Source organism: Podarcis liolepis, assembly GCF_965112155.1.
Source record: "Podarcis liolepis genome assembly, chromosome: 5".
NCBI lineage: Eukaryota > Metazoa > Chordata > Lepidosauria > Squamata > Lacertidae > Podarcis > Podarcis liolepis.
The window spans coordinates 23,642,035-23,661,590 of NC_139556.1; the positions used below are offsets into that span (position 1 = coordinate 23,642,035).

The 19,556-nt window shown below is 43.2% G+C and overlaps 1 protein-coding gene and 1 long non-coding RNA gene across 2 annotated transcripts in view; one reads left to right on the forward strand and one right to left on the reverse strand.

The window, feature by feature from the left end:
- Positions 1-19,556, reverse strand: part of LOC310706768 — a 93,388-nt gene that overhangs the window by 44,090 nt on the left and 29,742 nt on the right. The window lies entirely within an intron of this gene.
- On the forward strand, positions 5,945-10,928 carry LOC310706609 (phospholipase A2 inhibitor alpha-like protein). Its single transcript, XM_083502926.1, has 4 exons — positions 5,945-6,107; positions 8,291-8,390; positions 9,137-9,220; positions 10,373-10,928. The coding sequence occupies exons 2-4, from the start codon at positions 8,303-8,305 to the stop codon at positions 10,711-10,713; spliced, it is 513 nt and encodes a 170-aa protein (XP_083359052.1). The 5' UTR covers positions 5,945-6,107; positions 8,291-8,302; the 3' UTR covers positions 10,714-10,928.

Here is a 19,556-nt window from a genome sequence, read left to right on the forward strand (position 1 = left end):
TATTGATGTATTCTAGCCATTTTGAAGTTCAGTGGTGGGCAGATCCTTGTATGCCCGTCGGCGGTTCGAATCCCCGCAACGGGGTGGGCTCCCGTTGCTTGATCCCAGCTCCTGCCAACCTAGCAGTTTGAAAGCACGTCAAAGTGCAAGTAGATAAATAGGTACCACTCCGGTGGTAAGGTAAACGGCGTTTCCGTGCGCTGCTCTGGTTCGCCAGAAGCGGCTTAGTCATGCTGGCCACATGACCCGGAAGCTGTATGCCGGCTCCCTCGGCCAATAAAGCAAGATGAGCGCCGCAACCCCAGAGTCGGCCACCTAATGGTCAGGGGTCCCTTTAGCTTTACCTTTAGGCCATCTTTTGACTCCTCCATTTCGAGATAAGCCCAGCAACTTTGAAGGACAAGGAGGCCTCAAGCACCCTAAGAAATAACCAACCTAACTGTTAACATGCACGTGTTAAAACGGGGCAAACCTTGGTTACAGCTCCTGGTTTGTTTGAAGAGAGCTGAAGCACGAACCCAGGTTCAGACAACATGCCCTTTGTTTCTGGATGTAGGCATCCAGCTCATTCTTTTATTAATTGCCCCACACAGGTGGTGCAGGAGAAGGGTGGATACACATGCCTCTGACCCATGAAGTGAATAACTGGCAGGGTAAATATATGTACCAGTCCTAGTTCCTTGCAGAGTGATTATTTTCATTTCAATCCCTTCGCTTTAGTTCTATTTGTCATATATTTTTGTGCTGACTTCAGATTAGTAATTTGATTGTCAGTGGACTGGGGCTTCTCACGGGGTTTTTCATTTCAAAAAGAACATTAACTTTAAACATTTTGAATAGCTTTCAAATCTCCCAGGAGCAGTATTGTTCTCGGCACAGAGGGTTCATTTACTTTGTTGTGGAGTTAAAACCTTCCTGTAACTGACAGTCCTAAGAAATTTCTGTGATCTTGCCAAGTTAGCCTGGTGGAACTACATTAAGCACTCCTGTCAATTGCCTTGTCTATAGATGTTCTCCTTTAACGGCCATTTTGCACAATATAAAATAGCAAGCTCGGGTTGGCTGAGTGTCAGATGTTCACTTGAAAAGAAGTCAGAGCCAATTCTGACTTCTCAATGAGCATACCTATGTGGTCTGGGGGTGTGTGCGCGCATGTGCTTGTTGCATTCATACTTTAGATAGACTTAAAACTTAGATGTACACCTATAATAAAATCACAGGTGAGGTCTACCTTCAACATTCTTTGCAATCTTGGGGTACAGACCTGTAACCAAATACTCCTGGCAGTCTCAATATAATTGCTTGAGGCTCAAATGACAACCAGCAATGTACCGTATTTTTTGCACCATAACACTCACTTTTTTCCTCCTAAAAAGTAAGGGGGAATGTCTGTGCGTGTTATGGAGGGAATGGCTACAGGTGGCATGCCTACGGATTTTCCTCCTCTAAAAACTATGTGCGTGTTATGGTCGGGTGCGTGTTATAGAGCGAAAAATATGGGTAAGTAGTTGATAGGCACAAACACCACCCAGGATACAGAGCAACATTTGATTTAACCGGAGAAATGCTTTATGCATTTGAGGCAAACTGAACAGCTGTCTGCATTCAAAGGAATTAATTGTATTAAATGTTCACATGGATTACGTGAATATAGGGCGCATTTTGAAAAGGCTTCTTTGGTGCTTATGCATTAAGTCTGGCAACCTAGTAATTGATTAATCAAATAGATGCATTAAATGAATGGACGGCATCCACGTAAATATGTCTGTTGCTAACTATCTTAGTTCGTTTATACGAGAGTGGGCAAAAGCTACCACTTACCCTGCAAGGAGAGATTGTATTTAGAATTTTATTTTCATTCCAATGTTACTTAGTCATTATTGAATCATAGAATTTTAAAGCTTGAAGGGACCATGAAGTTCATTCAATCCGACCCCCTGCAATGCAATCATTTTTTTGCCAAATGTGGGGCTTGAACCCACAACCCTGAGATTAAGAGTCTTTTGCCCTACCGACTGAGCTACTGTTTTAGCTCAAGAGTTGCAGACCTTTCACCCTTGCTCAATCCTCCAGGGGCTGCATAACAGCAGTGGGTGTGGCTACCCCAAACTTATACAGTGGACGCTCGGGTTGCGAATGTGATCCGTGCGGGAGGCACGTTTGCAACCCACAGTGCCATGTCTGCGCGGGTTGCGATTCGGTGCTTCTGCGCATGCGCGAGCACTGAAACCCGGAAGTAACCCATTCCGGTACTTCCGGGTTTGGCGCAGTGCACAACCCAAAAGCGCGCAACCTGAAGCATCTGTAACCCGTGATATAACTGTACACCCGCAGACACATAGCCCTCCCTCATCTGATATATGTCGTTTAGCTAAAGAGAGGGCTATGCCCCACCCTGCTCATGAAATGATTGATCTGATGACTGGGAAAGGGGTGATTTGCATCAGGGTGGTTGCTGGACTGAGAGGTTTACAGTTCTTCACCCACCCCAGTGCATAATTTTATTAACTTTTTATCATTCCTCCAGCAATCTTTCCCTCCTGTCCTGCTAATCAAAACTTAAAATCCCCAGTTGCTTTGGCATTTCCTCTTAGGGATCATTTTTGCTGTCTTTTTGGGCACCTTTTTCAGCACTGCAATACCTTTTTGAGATGGGGTGACCAGAATCTTGCGTGGTATTCATATGCACAATGCTCTGTATAATAATAGTTGAAAACCCAGAAGCTCAGGTCCGCAGCAAGTATTGAAAGCTGCAGTCTTGTGCTGGTGTGTATGTATATAGCTCTCAAATAAAAAGCTTTAATTCTCTGTTTGTCACCCACGGAGCATAACTGCAGTTCAAATTCTGAAAAGGTTCAGCCATGGGTGTGATCTTCCCATACATCAGGTTCCTTTGGGAGAAACTCTATTCCACTTTCAGTAATCCACATGCAGAGACTGGCCCTGGATGTGGAACAAGCAGGTCTCTTGCGGCTTTGCTGACATTTCTTCTTTCGCTGAAATTCTTTGTAGGGCCAGAAAGTACATGACTAGTCCAAGTGAGAACACATGCGCACACACACACTTAAAAAATCCCTGTGTTTCACAATTTGTGTTGACTTTATGGGGACACAGTGTCACCACTTTGTTCAGTATCTTGCATCATCTAGGAATATTAATGTGGAGGGACTGCTTACCAGCATGAGAACAGTGGGAGGGGAAACCGTTTTTAAGAAGAGAGAGCAAAAGTTCAGGTCATCTGAAAAGGAACAAGGTAGAACTTTATAATGAGCATAGAAAAAGACATGATTAATGAAACCAAAGAATCAAAGAAAAAAAAAGCACGTAAAAGGAAATGGGGGGGGGAATGTGATAATGGGGTGCTTAGTACTAAAAGACAGCACTGGTGTAACGGGGATGTTAGGAACCTGATGGAATAGTGAGAATCAGTGGGACCACAGCTCTTTATGAAGATTAATTCTATAGAAAGGACGGGGAATAGTGTGTTGAGACGGGTCTTGCTATAAATATCAAGTAGAACATAAATTTTAGATACCAAAATTGGCTCTCTTTGCCGGTCATCTCTTAGCAACTTTCATGGAAGATTTAGAGGCCACACCAGTCAGGAGTCTAGACGAGAACTTGTTTGTATCTCTCCATCACAGAACAGCAATAGGATATCAGATACCACTAAGTAAAGTGCTACCTAGTGATTAAATTATATAATGACACTATCCATGTTGCTAGCCAAAAACACAATTCAAATGTATTTGACGGGGTGAGCTCCCGTCTTTCGGTCCCAGCTCCTGCCCACCTAGCAGTTCGAAAGCACCCTTAAAGTGCAAGTAGATAAATAGGTACCGCTTTATAGCGGGAAGGTAAACGGCGTTCTGTGTGTTGCGCTGGTGCAGGCTCGCCAGAGCAGCGATGTCACACTGGCCATGAGACCCGGAAGTGTCTGCGGACGGTGCCGGCTCCTGGCCTCTAGAGTGAGATGAGCGCACAACCCTAGAGTCTGTCAAGACTGGCCCGTACGGGCAGGGATACCTTTACCTTTCCCAGAAAAAAAATCCTTAGTAAATAGTTTCCTGGTTCATGCCATTCAGCTTTTAACTAAAACAAATGTTTAAGTAAGCCACGTTATGTAATGTCTCTTCCATGGCTCAGTTCAAAGCCTAAAGCAGCCTTTTTCACTCTTGGGTCCTCAGATGTTGCTAGACTACAACTCTCATCATCCCTAGCCAGCAAGTGATCAGGGATAATGAGAGTTGTAGTCCAACAATATTTGGGGACCCAAGGCTGGCCTACGGTAGTGAATAAATCAGATTAGATTTATAACGAGCAAGTTACCCTTGCCTTAACTGTGTTTATGTGCTCCAAAGAACGCATGAGGGTGCAAAGTTCGTATGGGGTGCAGTTGTCCCCTCCACAATATCTCCATGCACACGGACACACCAATGCCCCTTTCACTCTCTGCCCACTACACAAATGTGTGAAGGGAAATCCTAAGGACGTCCAGCTGATTTTGGTAGAATTCACCTTGAGGCCTTGGGGAAATGAATGGAACATTGCAGGGGGTTGGACTAGATGACCCCTGTGGTCCCTTCCAACTGCACAATTCTGTTCCTTAAAAGTATGCTGGTGCCCGGAGTCCCTTCTGTAATAAGCCCTTCTGCTTAACTTGTAGCTTCTAAATTAAAAATCAGATTAATTCTGGCCCCAAACATTTGATTTTGATTTCCATGTATTGTGAGTGGGGGTTAAACTATTGTGGTCAGTTTACTAGCACACTGAACTTCAGTCTCTCTTGGGATAAAAGAACAGGGCACACGTCACAAGAAGCTCCTTCAGGCGCTTCTTGAGGATTGAATTCACTTAGTTAGGGTCACAAACCAGTGAACCACCACACATACAAACAAACACACAGGCACAGAGCCCCCCCCCCCAGCTGATCCATGAAGATCAACTGAAGAGGGGAGTTATATACCCTTCCCCACTCATCAGATAATCTATTCTGATGGAGAAGGAACAATTCACATCCTCAAAGACATGGGACTGAATGAACAGCTTTGCATTTCTCTTCCCTCTGCAGTGCTGTGTCTGCTTTAAGGCTCTGATTGGTTAAACACCTCACTGGCCCATTTCACACATAACACTAAGCCATAGTTTAGGAAACCAAGGTTTAACATTATGCATGAACCCACCCCAACAGTTTAACTGTGGTTTCAGCTAACTCATTAACCAAGATTTGGACTTGTTTTCTAATCCTTGGTTTAGCATTTTGTAGAAATCCGGATTTTATCACTGCAAATGAAAATAGGTGGGTGGGGGGAATCAAAGTGCTCTGAATAATCAGCTGGGTGGGGGGAATCAAAGTGCTCTGAATAATCAGCTGTTTCACTGGTGCTTTTAACTGTTTTGTGACATGATAAACCCAAGCTTCAAGTGATCATTTGTCAGGCACCTCAGCTTTAACTATGGTTTATTAACTGTGATTAACTTCAACCATGGTTTAGTGTTACGTTGGAACCAGACCATTCAGAATAAGCACTGCTTTGAAACTACCAGACGCTGTAGGTTAGCCTTCCTCAACCAGGCGCCCTACAAATGTTTTGGGGGGCAGCTCCCATCAGCCTCAGCTTGGATAGCCAATAGTTGGGGATGGTGGGAGAAATATTCCAAAACACCTGGAAGACCACAGATTGAAGAAGTCTGCCCTAGACACATTTTCAGAGCAACTCCTGTCTGTCTGTCCCAATGGCATTAGTCTGCCACCCAAATTGTGTAACTCTGGATTTATTGTCTCTGAGATGGGTTCTGCTTCTGTGCCAATAAAAAAAAGCCTGCATTGCACTGCATTGAGAAATCTTCAGGTAAATTTACATTTGTTTCCTCGTGCTTTTGGGTCTGTGGCTGTCAGGAGATTTTTGCAATGCTCGTTGAGTTTGAAAGACCAAACTGTTCTTAAACAAAAAACTGTAATTTACCAGAAGGACCTCCTTTGAGCAATCAGTTTGCTCAGCCCCCACATTGCTCAATCAGCAGGTTATTTTAAATATAAAATGACCGCTGTGTGATGGAAACATTATTCTCAGTGAACCTCCATCCAGAGCATCAGATATCTCAGAGTAAGTTGGGAATTGTAATCTTATGGTATTTTCGTTTTTCTGCTGTTTTGATCAGGAATTGTAGGTTTCTAATAAGCATCCTAGCTGAAATTTCCTTTCAGTAAGGAATTGCTCAGTTTTATGAATGAGGTAGAGTGCATGATTTATGTAGTATCTATTTTATTTAGTGCCCTGTGAAATGGCACCTATTATTTTTAGTTTGACTGGTCCTACATACACTAATAGATTGAAGACACCTTGCAAACCATGGTTTGGGTACGTACTATGCATTCAAACCAGGCTGTGCAACTATGGTTTGAAGACAGGTTGCAAACCATGATATGTTCAAGTGTTATAGATGCACTGAGCAAACCGTGGTTATGTAACTTTTCTTACCTCTCCAAGCTCTCCTTCTAAGGAGCCAAGCTGGTCTTCCTGATGTATCCTTATACACAACCTTAGAGAGTGGGGGGGGGCTCAGCCTGATAAGTTAACCCCCTATTTTCATAATGTATCTGGTTAAACCAAGTTTAAGGCAGCAAACGATAATTATTGCTAACCATGGTTAAGTATTATGTCTGCACTGTCATTGTTTCTGCCATGTTGGACAGATTAATACAAATAATCACAATGTGAATAGTTTTCGAGGTTTGGCTTGTACATTTTGAATTAGAAATTTGCATGCTTTGCAGACTCATCCTTTTTGTACACTGCCTGGAAGTAAGTCCATTGTGTTCAGTGGGGTTTCCTCCAAGTAAGTGTGCAGAGGATTGCATTTTTAGTGTTGTTGACATCTCTTGATTGTTTTGATGTTGGGCAGTCTTCCAATATTTAACCTTACAAGCTGTCAGCTGTCAAATATTAATTACCCTTGGATGTGATCTATTGAATGCAGTAAGATACTATTTAAATGCTGTTGAATGTTCTTAAAAATAGTGCCTGCTACAAAGGGAACATTGGCAAATACTATACACCAGTGGTATGTTCTACAGCAACAAGGTAGTACTGTAGTGAACAAACTTGAAAGACCTAGGTTCAAATCTCCACTCACTCATGAAATGCATGATATTAAGTCCAGTTGCTAATTCTCAGGCCAATTTACATATCTCTGGATTGTTGTGAAGATAAAATGTCATAAAACAAATCCCAGGCACATCATTCTGATGGAAGGTCTGGATTGCAAAAGTGGTAAAGATGGATTTGATACACTTGTGGTGGTGGTGTTTTTAAATCACAATCATTATTTTATTATTACCACCTGCAGCAGCAACATCCCATACTTTTAAAAAGAGCACACAGAGAGAGAGATAAAAATATGACAAAACAGCAATGTTTTGGACACTGAGATACTAAAAAGCAGAAAAGGCCTTGGAGCACATAGAGCACAACTACACAAAATTCAAGCACTATTTAATCCCATTGGTTTCAAAGGAGGGGTAAGTTTGTGCTTCGCTTGCTTCTGTTGCGATCAGTGAGGATTTAATAGTGCTTAGCTTTGGATTGATTGTGCTTAAATTATGTGAACACTAAAAGTTAGACTCTAAAGTTGACTATTAGCCCTAGTCAGCACAGCTAAGCATCCAGGCCTGGCTAAAAGCATTTGTACTCATCTCTATTGATCACTGTTATGTTATTTATACACTACCTGCGTAACTGGGTTGCCCCAGCCACTCTGGGCAGCTCGCAACAAAATATTAAAAGCACAATAATATATCTACCATTAAAAATTTCCCTTCAGATGTCTTCTAAAAGTCAAATAGTTGCTTATCTGATGGGAAGGGCGTTCCACAGGGCGGGCACCACTACCGAGAAGCCCCTCTGCCTGGTTCCCTGTAACATCACTTCTTGCAGTAAGGGAATCGCCAGAAGGGCCTCAGAAGTGGACCTCAGTGTCCAGGCTGGACGTTGGAGGTGGAGATGTTCCTTCAGGTCTACACTATAGAGAAGCAGCAAGTGTTTTGCAACAGGTTTGGGGAACGAATGGGCGTTTAGAAACCCTTTAAAACAAAACAAAAAATACTATTTGTGGAGCAGCATAATACTCTCTAGCTGTAGCTGCAGACCAAATTCAAGGTCAAGAACACAGGATAATAATCAAATGGAAACTTGGTAGGCTGCTACTGCCACCTTACGTCATCAGGGACACCAGCTCACACTCTCACTGTCTGTCTGTCTTTCTCTCTCTCTCTTTTTATATATTTCAGACAGTCTGAAAGATGCGTCTGTTTCTAGCATTCAGTGTTCTTCTTCTGGGAACATCTTTGACCAGCTCACATCCAACCCCAGACGAAGACTTGAACAAAAGTACGTTCGTATAATAAGCACGTGGATCAGACATATCTCAGGGGTACAACACAGGCTTTTGATGCAAAAACTTTGGTTCTTGGCATCTCCAATCAAAAAGGGATCTTAGGCAGTAGAGATGGCAAAGACTTCTGCCTGAGATCTAGTTCTCAAAAGCTGCTGGTGGGGTGGTTAACCTGTGTTTGGACTGTACCATCTCAGAAACAGTAGAATGGGACTCAGGTGTTGATCTACTATTAAAAAAATGAACAAATCACAGCACACAGAAGCCAGCAAATCAAGGCTGGGCCTTGCCTTATAGCTTTCTGTGTGCAATGAATGTTTCTTTTTGGATAAGCACTCAGAAGTGTGGGACCTTACCTAAAGTGGGACAATCCAGAAATAAGGTTAACTAGCACTTACTGTTCATAAGAGTTAGACCAGAGCCACTGTCAGTTAACATAGCTAATACATGAAATGGGGCAATTGTCTGGTTTTGCGTAAGCCAGATCCATATATTCTGTAGACATATGTTGAACTTAGGGGATCCAATTGAAGAATGAAAAGTGTATATTCAGAGTTTTAAAAGTAAATGCCATACCCAAAGAGAATAGGTATAATGCATGCATAATAGCTAATGGGATTTCTTCAGATGGATAGAAATCCTTTGAAAGAAAAGATAGCAAGCCCAAGGAATATTAAATGTTCCTGGATATTTGTCTTGGAGAGTTAAGTCCCAGTGAAAGTGATACTGTTTTTCCTTTCAGGAGTACACGGTTTGGAAGAAACTGTGAACCATTTGAAAATAAAATTGGACGCACTAGACAATGCTTTCTATACAGTCCATAAAGGTAAGACAGCTGGAAGTATGTTATTTCCCTCAAACCATTCCCAGAATCCTAGATTCTTTTCAATGTGGATTTCCATTAAGTGGTCCACTTTAGAATTACACTCAGTATGTTATGTTTGCTGCTAGCTTTTTAAGATTTTTTTTTTTAAGTATTTAGGATTTGGGAGTTATCATAATATTGAAATGTTGATAAAATAATTCCTGGTCTTGGCTAGTGATTTTCACACTTTGATGAGGAAACAAGTGTCCCAAGGTACAATGTCTATGCTGCGGAAACATTGTGTCCAGACGTCCCTATTTTCCAGGACAGTCCCAGATTTACAGAAGCTGTTCAGCTTTCTGATTAGATTCCAGAATGTTCCGCTTTTCCTTAGAATGTCCCTATTTCATTGGAGAAATGTTGGGAGGTATGTGTGTCTTGCCAGAGATTCTGGGTTATGCTCTCGGGTTTGAATGGGTCAGAGACTGTCAGCATAGTGCCCTCCAGGTGTTGATAGACTAGGGCTCCCATCAGCCCCAGCCAGCGTAGCCAATAGTCAGGAATTATGGGAGAAATTTAATAACTAAAAATAAACAGCATCTGAAGGAGACACCAAGGGCAATCCCTAGACTGTGGCTCAATGCATAGCTCTTCACAAAGTGAGAATGTCCTCCCCCAGGTACCTAAAGCTCTCCTGCAGCTACAGATTGAGTGCTTAACCAATGCTTCCTCAGCAATCTTGCCTGCCATTACTGAGTTCCTGTTCATTTCCAACGTAACACAGGATTCCGTGTTTACAAATTGCTAAAAATAGACTCATAGCATATTAGAACATTGCTAGTTTTAATTTTTGAGTTTGACCAAACAGTGGGAGGCAGTGGAAGACAGGAGTGCCTGGCGTGCTCTGGTCCATGGGGTCACGAAGAGTCAGACATGACTAAACGACTAAACAACAACAACAGTTTTAATTTTTAACCTCCTACTCTTTAAATAAGGTGCATTGCCCTTTGCTTCTCCATTGCCGTCCTCCACATCTGATCTCAGATCGTAAGCTCCTTGGGTCTTTCACTTAAGTTGCTCCATAGTGCATTGTGAATATTGGGGTCTATATCAACCAACTTGTAGCAGCAGAGCATTTGAAATTATTGGAATGATTGTCTCCTGTATTTCCAGCTCGCAGTTTTGGAACTGGCAGTGAAAGGTTATACACCACAAATCTTGGTGAAGGGGACTTCGCAACGCTCCGTGCCACCTGTCTCGCCGCTGGCGGTCATGTTCCTTCTCCGAAGAAGGAGGCTGAGACCAACGCTTTGCAGAGTGTGTTGAAGAGGCATGAGAAATCGGCCTATGTTACGGGCCACAATTTTGACGCATACACAAACTGGGCATTTGGGGAACCAAGCAACTCTGATGGAAGCAAGAACTGTACAAAAGCTACCAAAGATGGAAAGTGGCACTCTACATCATGCGAAGAGAAGCTCCTCACTGTTTGTGAATTTTCCTTTATCCCCTAAATTCAGAATCAGTGTGGTGTTAATTGGAAAGAGTGGTGGACAAGGAGGACCTAGGTTCAAAGTTTCACCCTCTGGGTGACTCTCAGCCTAACCTACCTTGCTGTGTTATGAGGATAACATTGGGAAGCCCCCATGTATACTTCCTTGAGCTTCTTGGAGGAAGGATGGGAAGTAAATGATTGTGATAAATAAATAAAAGGCACTGCTTGAGCTTCTCTGGTACGCTTGATATGTGTTTTGTCGGTCATGTATGAAGCTTATGCCTAGGAAAGATAAACCTACTCCATATTACCCACCCCAGTTTCTGTTAAGCCAGGCCAGCAAGGTGACCCTACCTACCTAAGTCACACATTCTGAAACAATACATGAAGTAAAAGGCAAACATCTTTTGAAACTCACACTTTCTCTTCCCGGTCAAAGCCAGACTTCCTTAGCGTATATACTTAACAGCATTCATGTTGCATCAGTTAGTCGTTTTTCCCAGAGTCATCATGCTTCAAAGTGTCATCAACCACCCATTTGTTCATTTTATATTTACCAACCACTCCTCCAAGAAAACACAATCAAAGCAGGTACAATTAAAATATATAAAGGCAACCAACTCATACTAATCAGTAGGCACATTTGCATCTTATTCTGAACATTGTCTCCAAAGGCTGTGTGTGTTGTATACAATAATTTCTTAAAGAGTGTCACGCATGCCATTCAGGGGGGCCAACTTGGATAAAATATGGGGGGGGCAGGTAAGGCCCGCCCCACATAACTGATTACATGACACAGCACACGCATTCCATTTGAATAGCAATGCATATCAACTTTTTTTTGGGGGGGGGTCTGGCCCACTCAAATATTTTATGGGGGAGTGAAGGGACCTCAGCCCCTAGGAGTTGGCTCCTATGATGCCATTTTTTGAACTGCATATTAGCTTTGGAAAACATTTGCTTCAGCTTCTTACTTACCAATTACAGCCGTACCTTGGTTGCAAAACGCCTTGGAACTCGTACGTTTCGAATCCTGAACAATCGAAAACCGGAAGCGAGTGTTTTCGAAAGCCGAACATCCGGCGCAGCTTCTGATTGGCTGCAGGTTGTTCCTGCAGCCAATCAGAAGCCGCGTCTTGGTTTCGAACAGTTCCGGAAGTCGAACGGACTTCCCGAACGCATTCTGTTCGAGAACCAAGATACGAATGTATATTTATTTCAGCATGAAGACTTCCAACAAACCAAAAGAAAACCCCAAAGCACTGCTCTCCTTTCAGATTTGTGACATGTTTGAAGGAGATATAAGCAATACGCTGTTTGCTATTTTATTAACCTTATTTGAAGTGGTATCTCCCATGGAGAAAACCTTACAGCGTGTGAAAAATCACCTACAACCATTTTCTGAATCAGAGTACAACATAGCAAGAAACACATCCTATTTCCAATTAAGATCTTTGAATAAGAGATAGTGACAGAATCCAGTAAAAGGGAAAGGGGGGAAAAAGTCATCCCCAGGGAATGTGTAAGTTTGTTTTCTTACACTCTCCCATATACATTATTAAAGTTTTCAATCCATTGCCTCTGTGACTGCCAGGAGGCTCTTTGTTTGCTTGTCAGCTCAAGCAAGTATTGAACGAGTCTTGATTTATTCATAGCAAAAATAAAGATTTACAAAACACTCCGTTTTACTGTCAAATTGCAATGTTCAGCAAGTAGCTGGGAAGCACAGCTCAAGACTCCATGGGACAATGAAAAATATTTTAAAGACCATCATTTCTTTGGGGTAATGATTTGAAGGAGCAGAAGTGAAGGGGTTTAGGAATGCGATTTAGCATTTGTTAGGGTTTCAACCAGGGCTTTGTTTTTCTTCAGCTGGCACTTGCCAGGTGGGCGCCATTGCCATTCTAAGAGAATGAGAGAGGTGTTCATGGTGAGTTCCGTGAAAAATAGCACTGGTTTCAACCAAAACAAAAATCAGGTCTGGGGTGGATTGAAGTGTCTTGTGGTTCATTCTGGCATTGGGAAGAGGTTTCTGAGAAGGCATGCGGCTAACCCCACTTGCTAAATGCTGCTGCATGTACCAGTCACACCTCCAGATGATGTGCAAGCAGCATCAGGTTGACGGGGACCTGTGCATGGACAGCCCCTTCCTTCCATGGCGATTGGAAGACTGGTCAATAATAATAATAATAATAATAATAATAATAATAATAATAATAAATTAAAAATTATTTATTTATACCGCACCCATCTTGACATCCTACAGAGAGAGCTGTACATGCACACACTATTACAGTGGTACCTTGGGTTACAGACACTTCAGGTTACAGACGCTTCAGGTTACAGACTCCGCTAACCCATAAATAGTACCTTGGGTACTTTGCTTCAGGTTAAGAACAGAAATTGTGTGGCAGCGGCACAGCGGCAGTGGGAGGCCCCATTAGCTAAAGTGGTACCTCACGTTAAGAACAGTTTCAGGTTAAGAACGAATTAAGTTCTTAACCCGAGGTACCACTGTAATTTGCTATTTGCTTACTTACTGGATTTCTTACCCATCCTTATCATCATAGCATTTTCTCTCCCCCCCCTTTTGTTTTTGTTTTTTTTTTAGGAGTCTGGGCCCCCTCAATGTTCAGAGGCCATTCAGTTCCGCCCCGGCTCTTCGCAATGTTGCAAGCGCAACGTCGGAACATCATGTGACATTGCACATGCGATATCAGGGTGTTGAGCTGGGCGCCCTCAATGACCCTAAGCAGCTGTCACCTCTGCTTACTGTAATGACTCAGGGTGGGTTACAACAATCAAATATACAATTATAAAACAAATGAAAAGGTCACAACCATAAAACCAGAAAAGTGTAAAAAAAATAAAATAAAAACAGTGGAAAATAGCTGCAACGCAGAAAGGCTAGTTGGAAGAGGAAAATCTTCATGAAGTATATATCCATGTAGGAGGGTCCCCTTCAGTGTTACAGAAAGTGTTCATTGGCAGAGGGAGGGAGGGCTACCTGAGCGCCACCCGCGTTACCTAATTGTACACATCTACAGGGGACGCGGGTGGCGCTGTAGTCTAAACCACAGAGCCCACAGCTTGCTGATCAGAAGGTCAGCGGTTCGAAACCCCATGCCAACCTAGCAGTTCAAAAGCACACCAAAAAGTGCAAGTAGATAAATAGGTACCACTCCGGCGGTAAGGTAAATGGCATTTCCGTGCGCTGCTGTGGTTCACCAGAAGCAGCTTAGTCATGCTGGCCACATGACCCGGAAGTTGTACACCGGCTCCCTCGGCCAATAAAGCAAGATGAGTGCCGCAACCTCAGAGTCGCCCACGACTGGACCTAATGGTCAGGGGTCCCTTTACCTTTACACATCTACAGACACACACTGCTCTGTTCCTGCTGCTGGGTGGCCTGACTATGTTACCCTTATGCCACTCATGTTATGAAGGTGCTGTCAATTGAACCTGAGGTCAAAGAAGCAGAATAGACCCTCCTTTCTCTCACACACACTTTTTGCATTTGGGAAGCTCCCCCATAATGGTACAATGGGATCTCCAGTTTGGTTGGGGTTCTCTGATTTAATTCACATGCATGTAAATTGAGCCGTGCTTTTCTCCAAACACTAAATCTCGCAAAGGTATTAATTTCCTCAGAGAAGAACTGCTCTGTTCTCTCAGGAACATTGTGTCACTGCCAGCTGTAGAGAGGCAGACTGTGCCTCCACCAATAGCAAAGGTTGGTATGTGGGGGGGGGGGGAATGCTCCCCCTACGAAGGTCTGTGTTAGGATTTATTTATTTTTAATTTGTCATTTCTCCTGCCTACGCATTGAGACAATCATAACATGCTTTATATAAGACATTGCATGCGTTTAAGGCACTTTGGGCAGATCCTATGTAGTTGAGGGCAGGCTGAGATGAATGAAGATTGTCAGGAAGGCAAAGGCAATCTGCTTCATGGCAGGGTCATCTCCGAATAGCAAGCAAGCTGGATCCCGGTGGGTTTTTTAAATACAAGGAGGCTTCCTTGGCTGGTCTCCCTACAGTTCCTCCTTTAGGTAGACCCAGGTGATAACCAGGGCCAGCGTATTACTATGAAGAGTGCAGAAACTGCCTTAGGGGGCAGATATTGCTAGCGGGGTGTGGGCAATGACCCACAGCCTCCCAGTCATGCCCCCCTATTATATAGGGCAGAGTTCTGTGTCCAACGTTGCCAGTCCTATACCCCCTAAACTAGACTGCTGCCCTCAAGTGCCATGAAGAATTCCCCCATTGCCAGCGTTGGAAAAAGAAGAAAAAACCCAACTGAAATTCCAGTTGGTTTCTGGGAGAGGCTATTTTGTTCTTTGCCTCGGGTAGCACAACATCTTAGGCTGGCCCTGCTGAAGGCACATTGGCTGGATCCACCTGACATCCTGTCACGGGTTCAAGACACATTATGGGTTCACAAGCTTTTGGCTTGGAATCAACTTGATCCCCTCCCCCTCTTTCCTTTTCCCTTTCTCCTTCTGTGATGGAACTCCTATTTGGGGACTTCCCTGGCTTTTTTCTGGCCCACGTAGGACCAGTCTGGATAGTTGGCCTTGGTGAAGATTTGATGTTTTCATCCCCAAAAAGTTTTTGATTTGAGTTTCTACTGAAATGAGGCTGCATTTTAATGTTGTATTTTAATATTGTTTTTAAGTTGTATTTTAATCAATTGTTTTTATACCTGGTGTTAGCTGCCCTGAGCCTGGTCTTGGCTGGGGAGGGCGGGGTGTAAATAAATAAGTAGTAGTAGTAGTAATAATAATAATAATAATAATAATAATAATAATAATAATAATAATAATATACAAGTGGGAAATGTAATAATAATAATAATAATAATAATAATAATAATAATAATAATAATATACAAGTGGGAAATGCTGTACTGTTTTTAATATTCAGTTGGAAGCCGCCCAGAGTGGCTGGGGAAACCCAGCCAGATGGGCGGGGTATAAATAATAAATTATTATTATTATTATTATTATTATTATTATTATTATTATGTCACAATTTGTACCAGAAGTGCAAAGTAAGAAGGGAGGGTGGGAGGAAGAAATGTTAGCTGCATCCTCCCCCATTTGTGCTTGCCTGAAAGTACCCACCATAACAGTCCAGGGAACTATGGGAAATTTAAAATGGTGGCTCACATGCCTGGCCTCCCAGCATGCCATACTCTCAGTGACAGTGAGTTCTGCTTTTGTATGGAGATCTTAGCAGCTGCCTGTGGATGCCGACAGCTGGCGCCAGTGCTGGCAAGGCCCTTCCTCATACTACGACTGGACTTCCCCCACCCTGCAAAGCTATTAATATCAGTGGGGGAAGAGGAGATTGAAAATTTCTAGACAAATAACAAGGATAATCCTTACTGCACAGCAGTTGTTTTGAACTGGTGAAGCCCATTAAACTCTGTTGACACAGTGTTGGGGAAAGACTCAAGTAAACAAGGAAGGCATGAAACCATGCAATTATAAAATACTTATCTCCTTATTTCCTTACTTCCATTGCCTGCCCCCCTGCTCAGATGCACACACCAGTTGCCATTCTTCATCATATTATATCTATAATAGCAGTCTAATTCTGCAACTGGATCAGGAGGGGCGGAATGCTTGTGCCTCTATAACAACGCCCTCTCTGGCTCTGCCCACACGGATTTATTTGCACAAACGATTCCTTTATCTTGGAGAGTTCCTCCAGTTTCAGACTGTTTTCCTTTGAACTTGTTCCATATGCCAAGAATGACTTTAAAATTAAATCATCATCACAGCAGGTCATTGTCAGCCAGAGATATAGGACATGTGGAAGACAAAGAGTACCTTATTGGCAAAAGTGGTATTAGTGGTAAAACCATTTCCTGGATTACTGGTAGGTTTAATAGTTATGTGAGCTCATAGTGCACCCAATAATGGAATGTCATTCATCCCTTTTGGATGCTGGCCCTACTCAAACCTTACCTGAGATTTTTCCTGACTAGGGCTCAAATGAACCAAACCTTACTTGCCCACAAAAGTTCAGACTAGCCTGCTTGCCTAGACATAACATGCAATTGAAATGTATGCCTCAACAGCTCAACATGGAGAAGAGGAAAGAATTGGACAAGAGGCCTTTAGTGCATCTCCCCTTTGGAATTCCCTCCCAGGATGTATTAGACTGGTGCTGTTCCTGTTGGGAGATTTAGGATAGAAAAAAGAAAGTACTTTTCCCTACAGTGCATAGTCAAACTATGGAACATGCTACCCCAAGCAGCAGTGATGGCCACAAACTTGGATGGCTTCAAAAGACAAATTTATGGAGAGGATGGTTATCAATAGAGAGTAGCTATAATGGTTGTGGCTCTGCCTCCATGGTTGCTGGAAACCAAGGGAGGGGAGATTGCTGTTGTGTTCATCTTCTGCACCCTGGTTTCCCACAGGCATCTGGGTGGCCACTGTGGGAACAGGATGCTGGACTAGATGGGCCATTGGCAATGCAATGTCCATTCTCTCTCACACACACAAAAATTCTCATTCAGTATGCTGGCATTACTTTCTAAAGTGTTTGCAATATTTTGTTGGAAGCTGTCCAGAGTAGCTGGGGCACTTTGGTGCTGCTGAATCAAACCAAAGGCCCCATCTAGCAGTCTGTTCCCACAGTGGCCAATCCAATAGCTCCAGGAAGCGCTCAATCAGGACATGAATTCACTTTTATTTCATGTAGTCATAGAACTGTAGAGTTGGAAGGGACACTGAGGGTCATCTTGTCCAGCCCCCTGCAATGTAGAAATATGCAACTGTCCCATATGGGGACTGAACCTGCAACCATGGCCTTATCAGCACCGTGCTCTAACCAACTGAGCTATCCAAGCTCAACCACTCAGCCCCATCCCATTCATGATTCTCAGCAACTGCTATGCAGAGGCATACTAGTAGCCATTGATAACCTTCATGACTATTTCTAACCCCCTTTTAAAGCTATCCATGTTAGGGGCCATCACCACATCTCGTGGCAGCAAATGCCATGATTTAAGTATGGAATCACAGGCAGGAAATTACAGGGTGGTCCTGGGGCTCTGCGAAGCACTATTGTGACTGTTGAAATGAGCAGTTAAGGAGGTTCCATTTACTTTGCTGAAACGTTTTCGCAAGAGACAGAAATGTGCTGAAAAAGTACTATACAGAGTACTAAGCTATGGATTTTGCAAACAATGCATAAGCACATGCCAGGTACTTAATATACTGTTGTTTCAGAGAGCACCATTTTAACTGCTGATTTTTAAAGCTGGAGACTCAGAGCTCAGGGAGAGGAGGGGTCAGAAAGCTTATGGAAATGGATCAGCTTTAGAATGCCTGGTGAAATACTGTTGTTGAAGAAAATCTTTGTGTGAAAAAACCGTGTGTGTCTCTCTTTCAAAGGGGCGTTGGCAGGATTACCCATGGGTGATTATAACATATTTGGAGTTCCTTAAGCACTCCCCAAAGAACATGATGTTGCACAACAATTTGGTAAGGTGGAGCTGGTTATTCAGCTATGCCATGCTTTTTACGGGGAGGAGTTGGGAGTGAGCCAAAATCTTGCACAACTGGATGCGAGAGAAACAGCTTTTTAAAAAGTCGTTCGTGGCAATCGCATGTTACATAAAGTGCCAATTTGCATGTCTGAATGAGGTATCATAGATCAAACACCACAGAAAAGGTCACTCTTTCATGTGCATAATGGCGAGGAGGAGTCATAGCACAAGGGTGATGTAGATGCTATTCACAGATAAGTACGGTAGCTACCCCTGGTACCATACATAGTTAGAAATGCTTTCCCCAAGATGTCCCCAAAAGTTGTTGGATCACACATTCCACCATCCTTGACTATTAGCTGAGTTGGCTGGGTATGATGGGAATTGTAATCTGAGAACATTTGGGGACCCAAGATTGGGGAAGGTGAGTTAGACAATTTCTAGTACGGTGGTACCTCAGGTTACAGACAATTCAGGTTACAGACTCCGCTAACCCAGAAATAGTACCTCAGGTTAAGAACTTTGCTTCAGGATGAGAACAGAAATCGTGCAGCAGCGGCACGGTGGCAGTGGGAGGCCCCATTAGCTAAAGTGGTACCTCAGGTTAAGAACAGTTTCAGGTTAAGAACGGACCTCCAGAACAAATTAAGTTCTTAACCAGAGGTACCACTGTAGTAGAGCTGGAGTAAACTCTGCTTGAGACCTGGATCAGCTATTGCCATTGAGAGTAGACAGTACAGCATAAAACAGATGGATGGTCAGGTTTAGAATAAGGCCACTTTACATCTTAGAGCACTTATTGATGGGCAGGCTAACATGTGGCCTGACTCCAATGAGCAACGTTGTGTATGAGACCATCTATGATGGTCCATTCACATGAGGAGAGCACTATTGCATTCAAGCCTCAATTCTGGGCCTCCCATGAGCATCTGGGGTTGCCAAACTAGATAGCCACATAGTCTAAGATGGGTAGTCAACGTAGTGCCCTCTAGATGCTTTACACTGCTACACCCATCATACCTGGCTATTGGCCATGCTGACTGAGGCTGATGGGAGCTGCAGTTCACAACAGGCTACCTATGCTCTGAGAGCATGAGGATATATAAAACTTGCTGGATCAGACCAACGTCCTCTCTAGCCTAGCATCCTGCTTCCCAAAGGAGCCAGCCTACCAGACTCTAGGAGCAGGACATGACACTTGTTCTTTTCTGATGCTGCAGTCATCAAAGCTTGAACATGCTTGAACCAGTTCCAAGTTTTCATATCACTGGGCAATGCCTCAAATGCAATGCTTTTCCATGGAGTCTGTTCACACACTCAGCTATGAGTCAACCACACAACCATCACTTACCC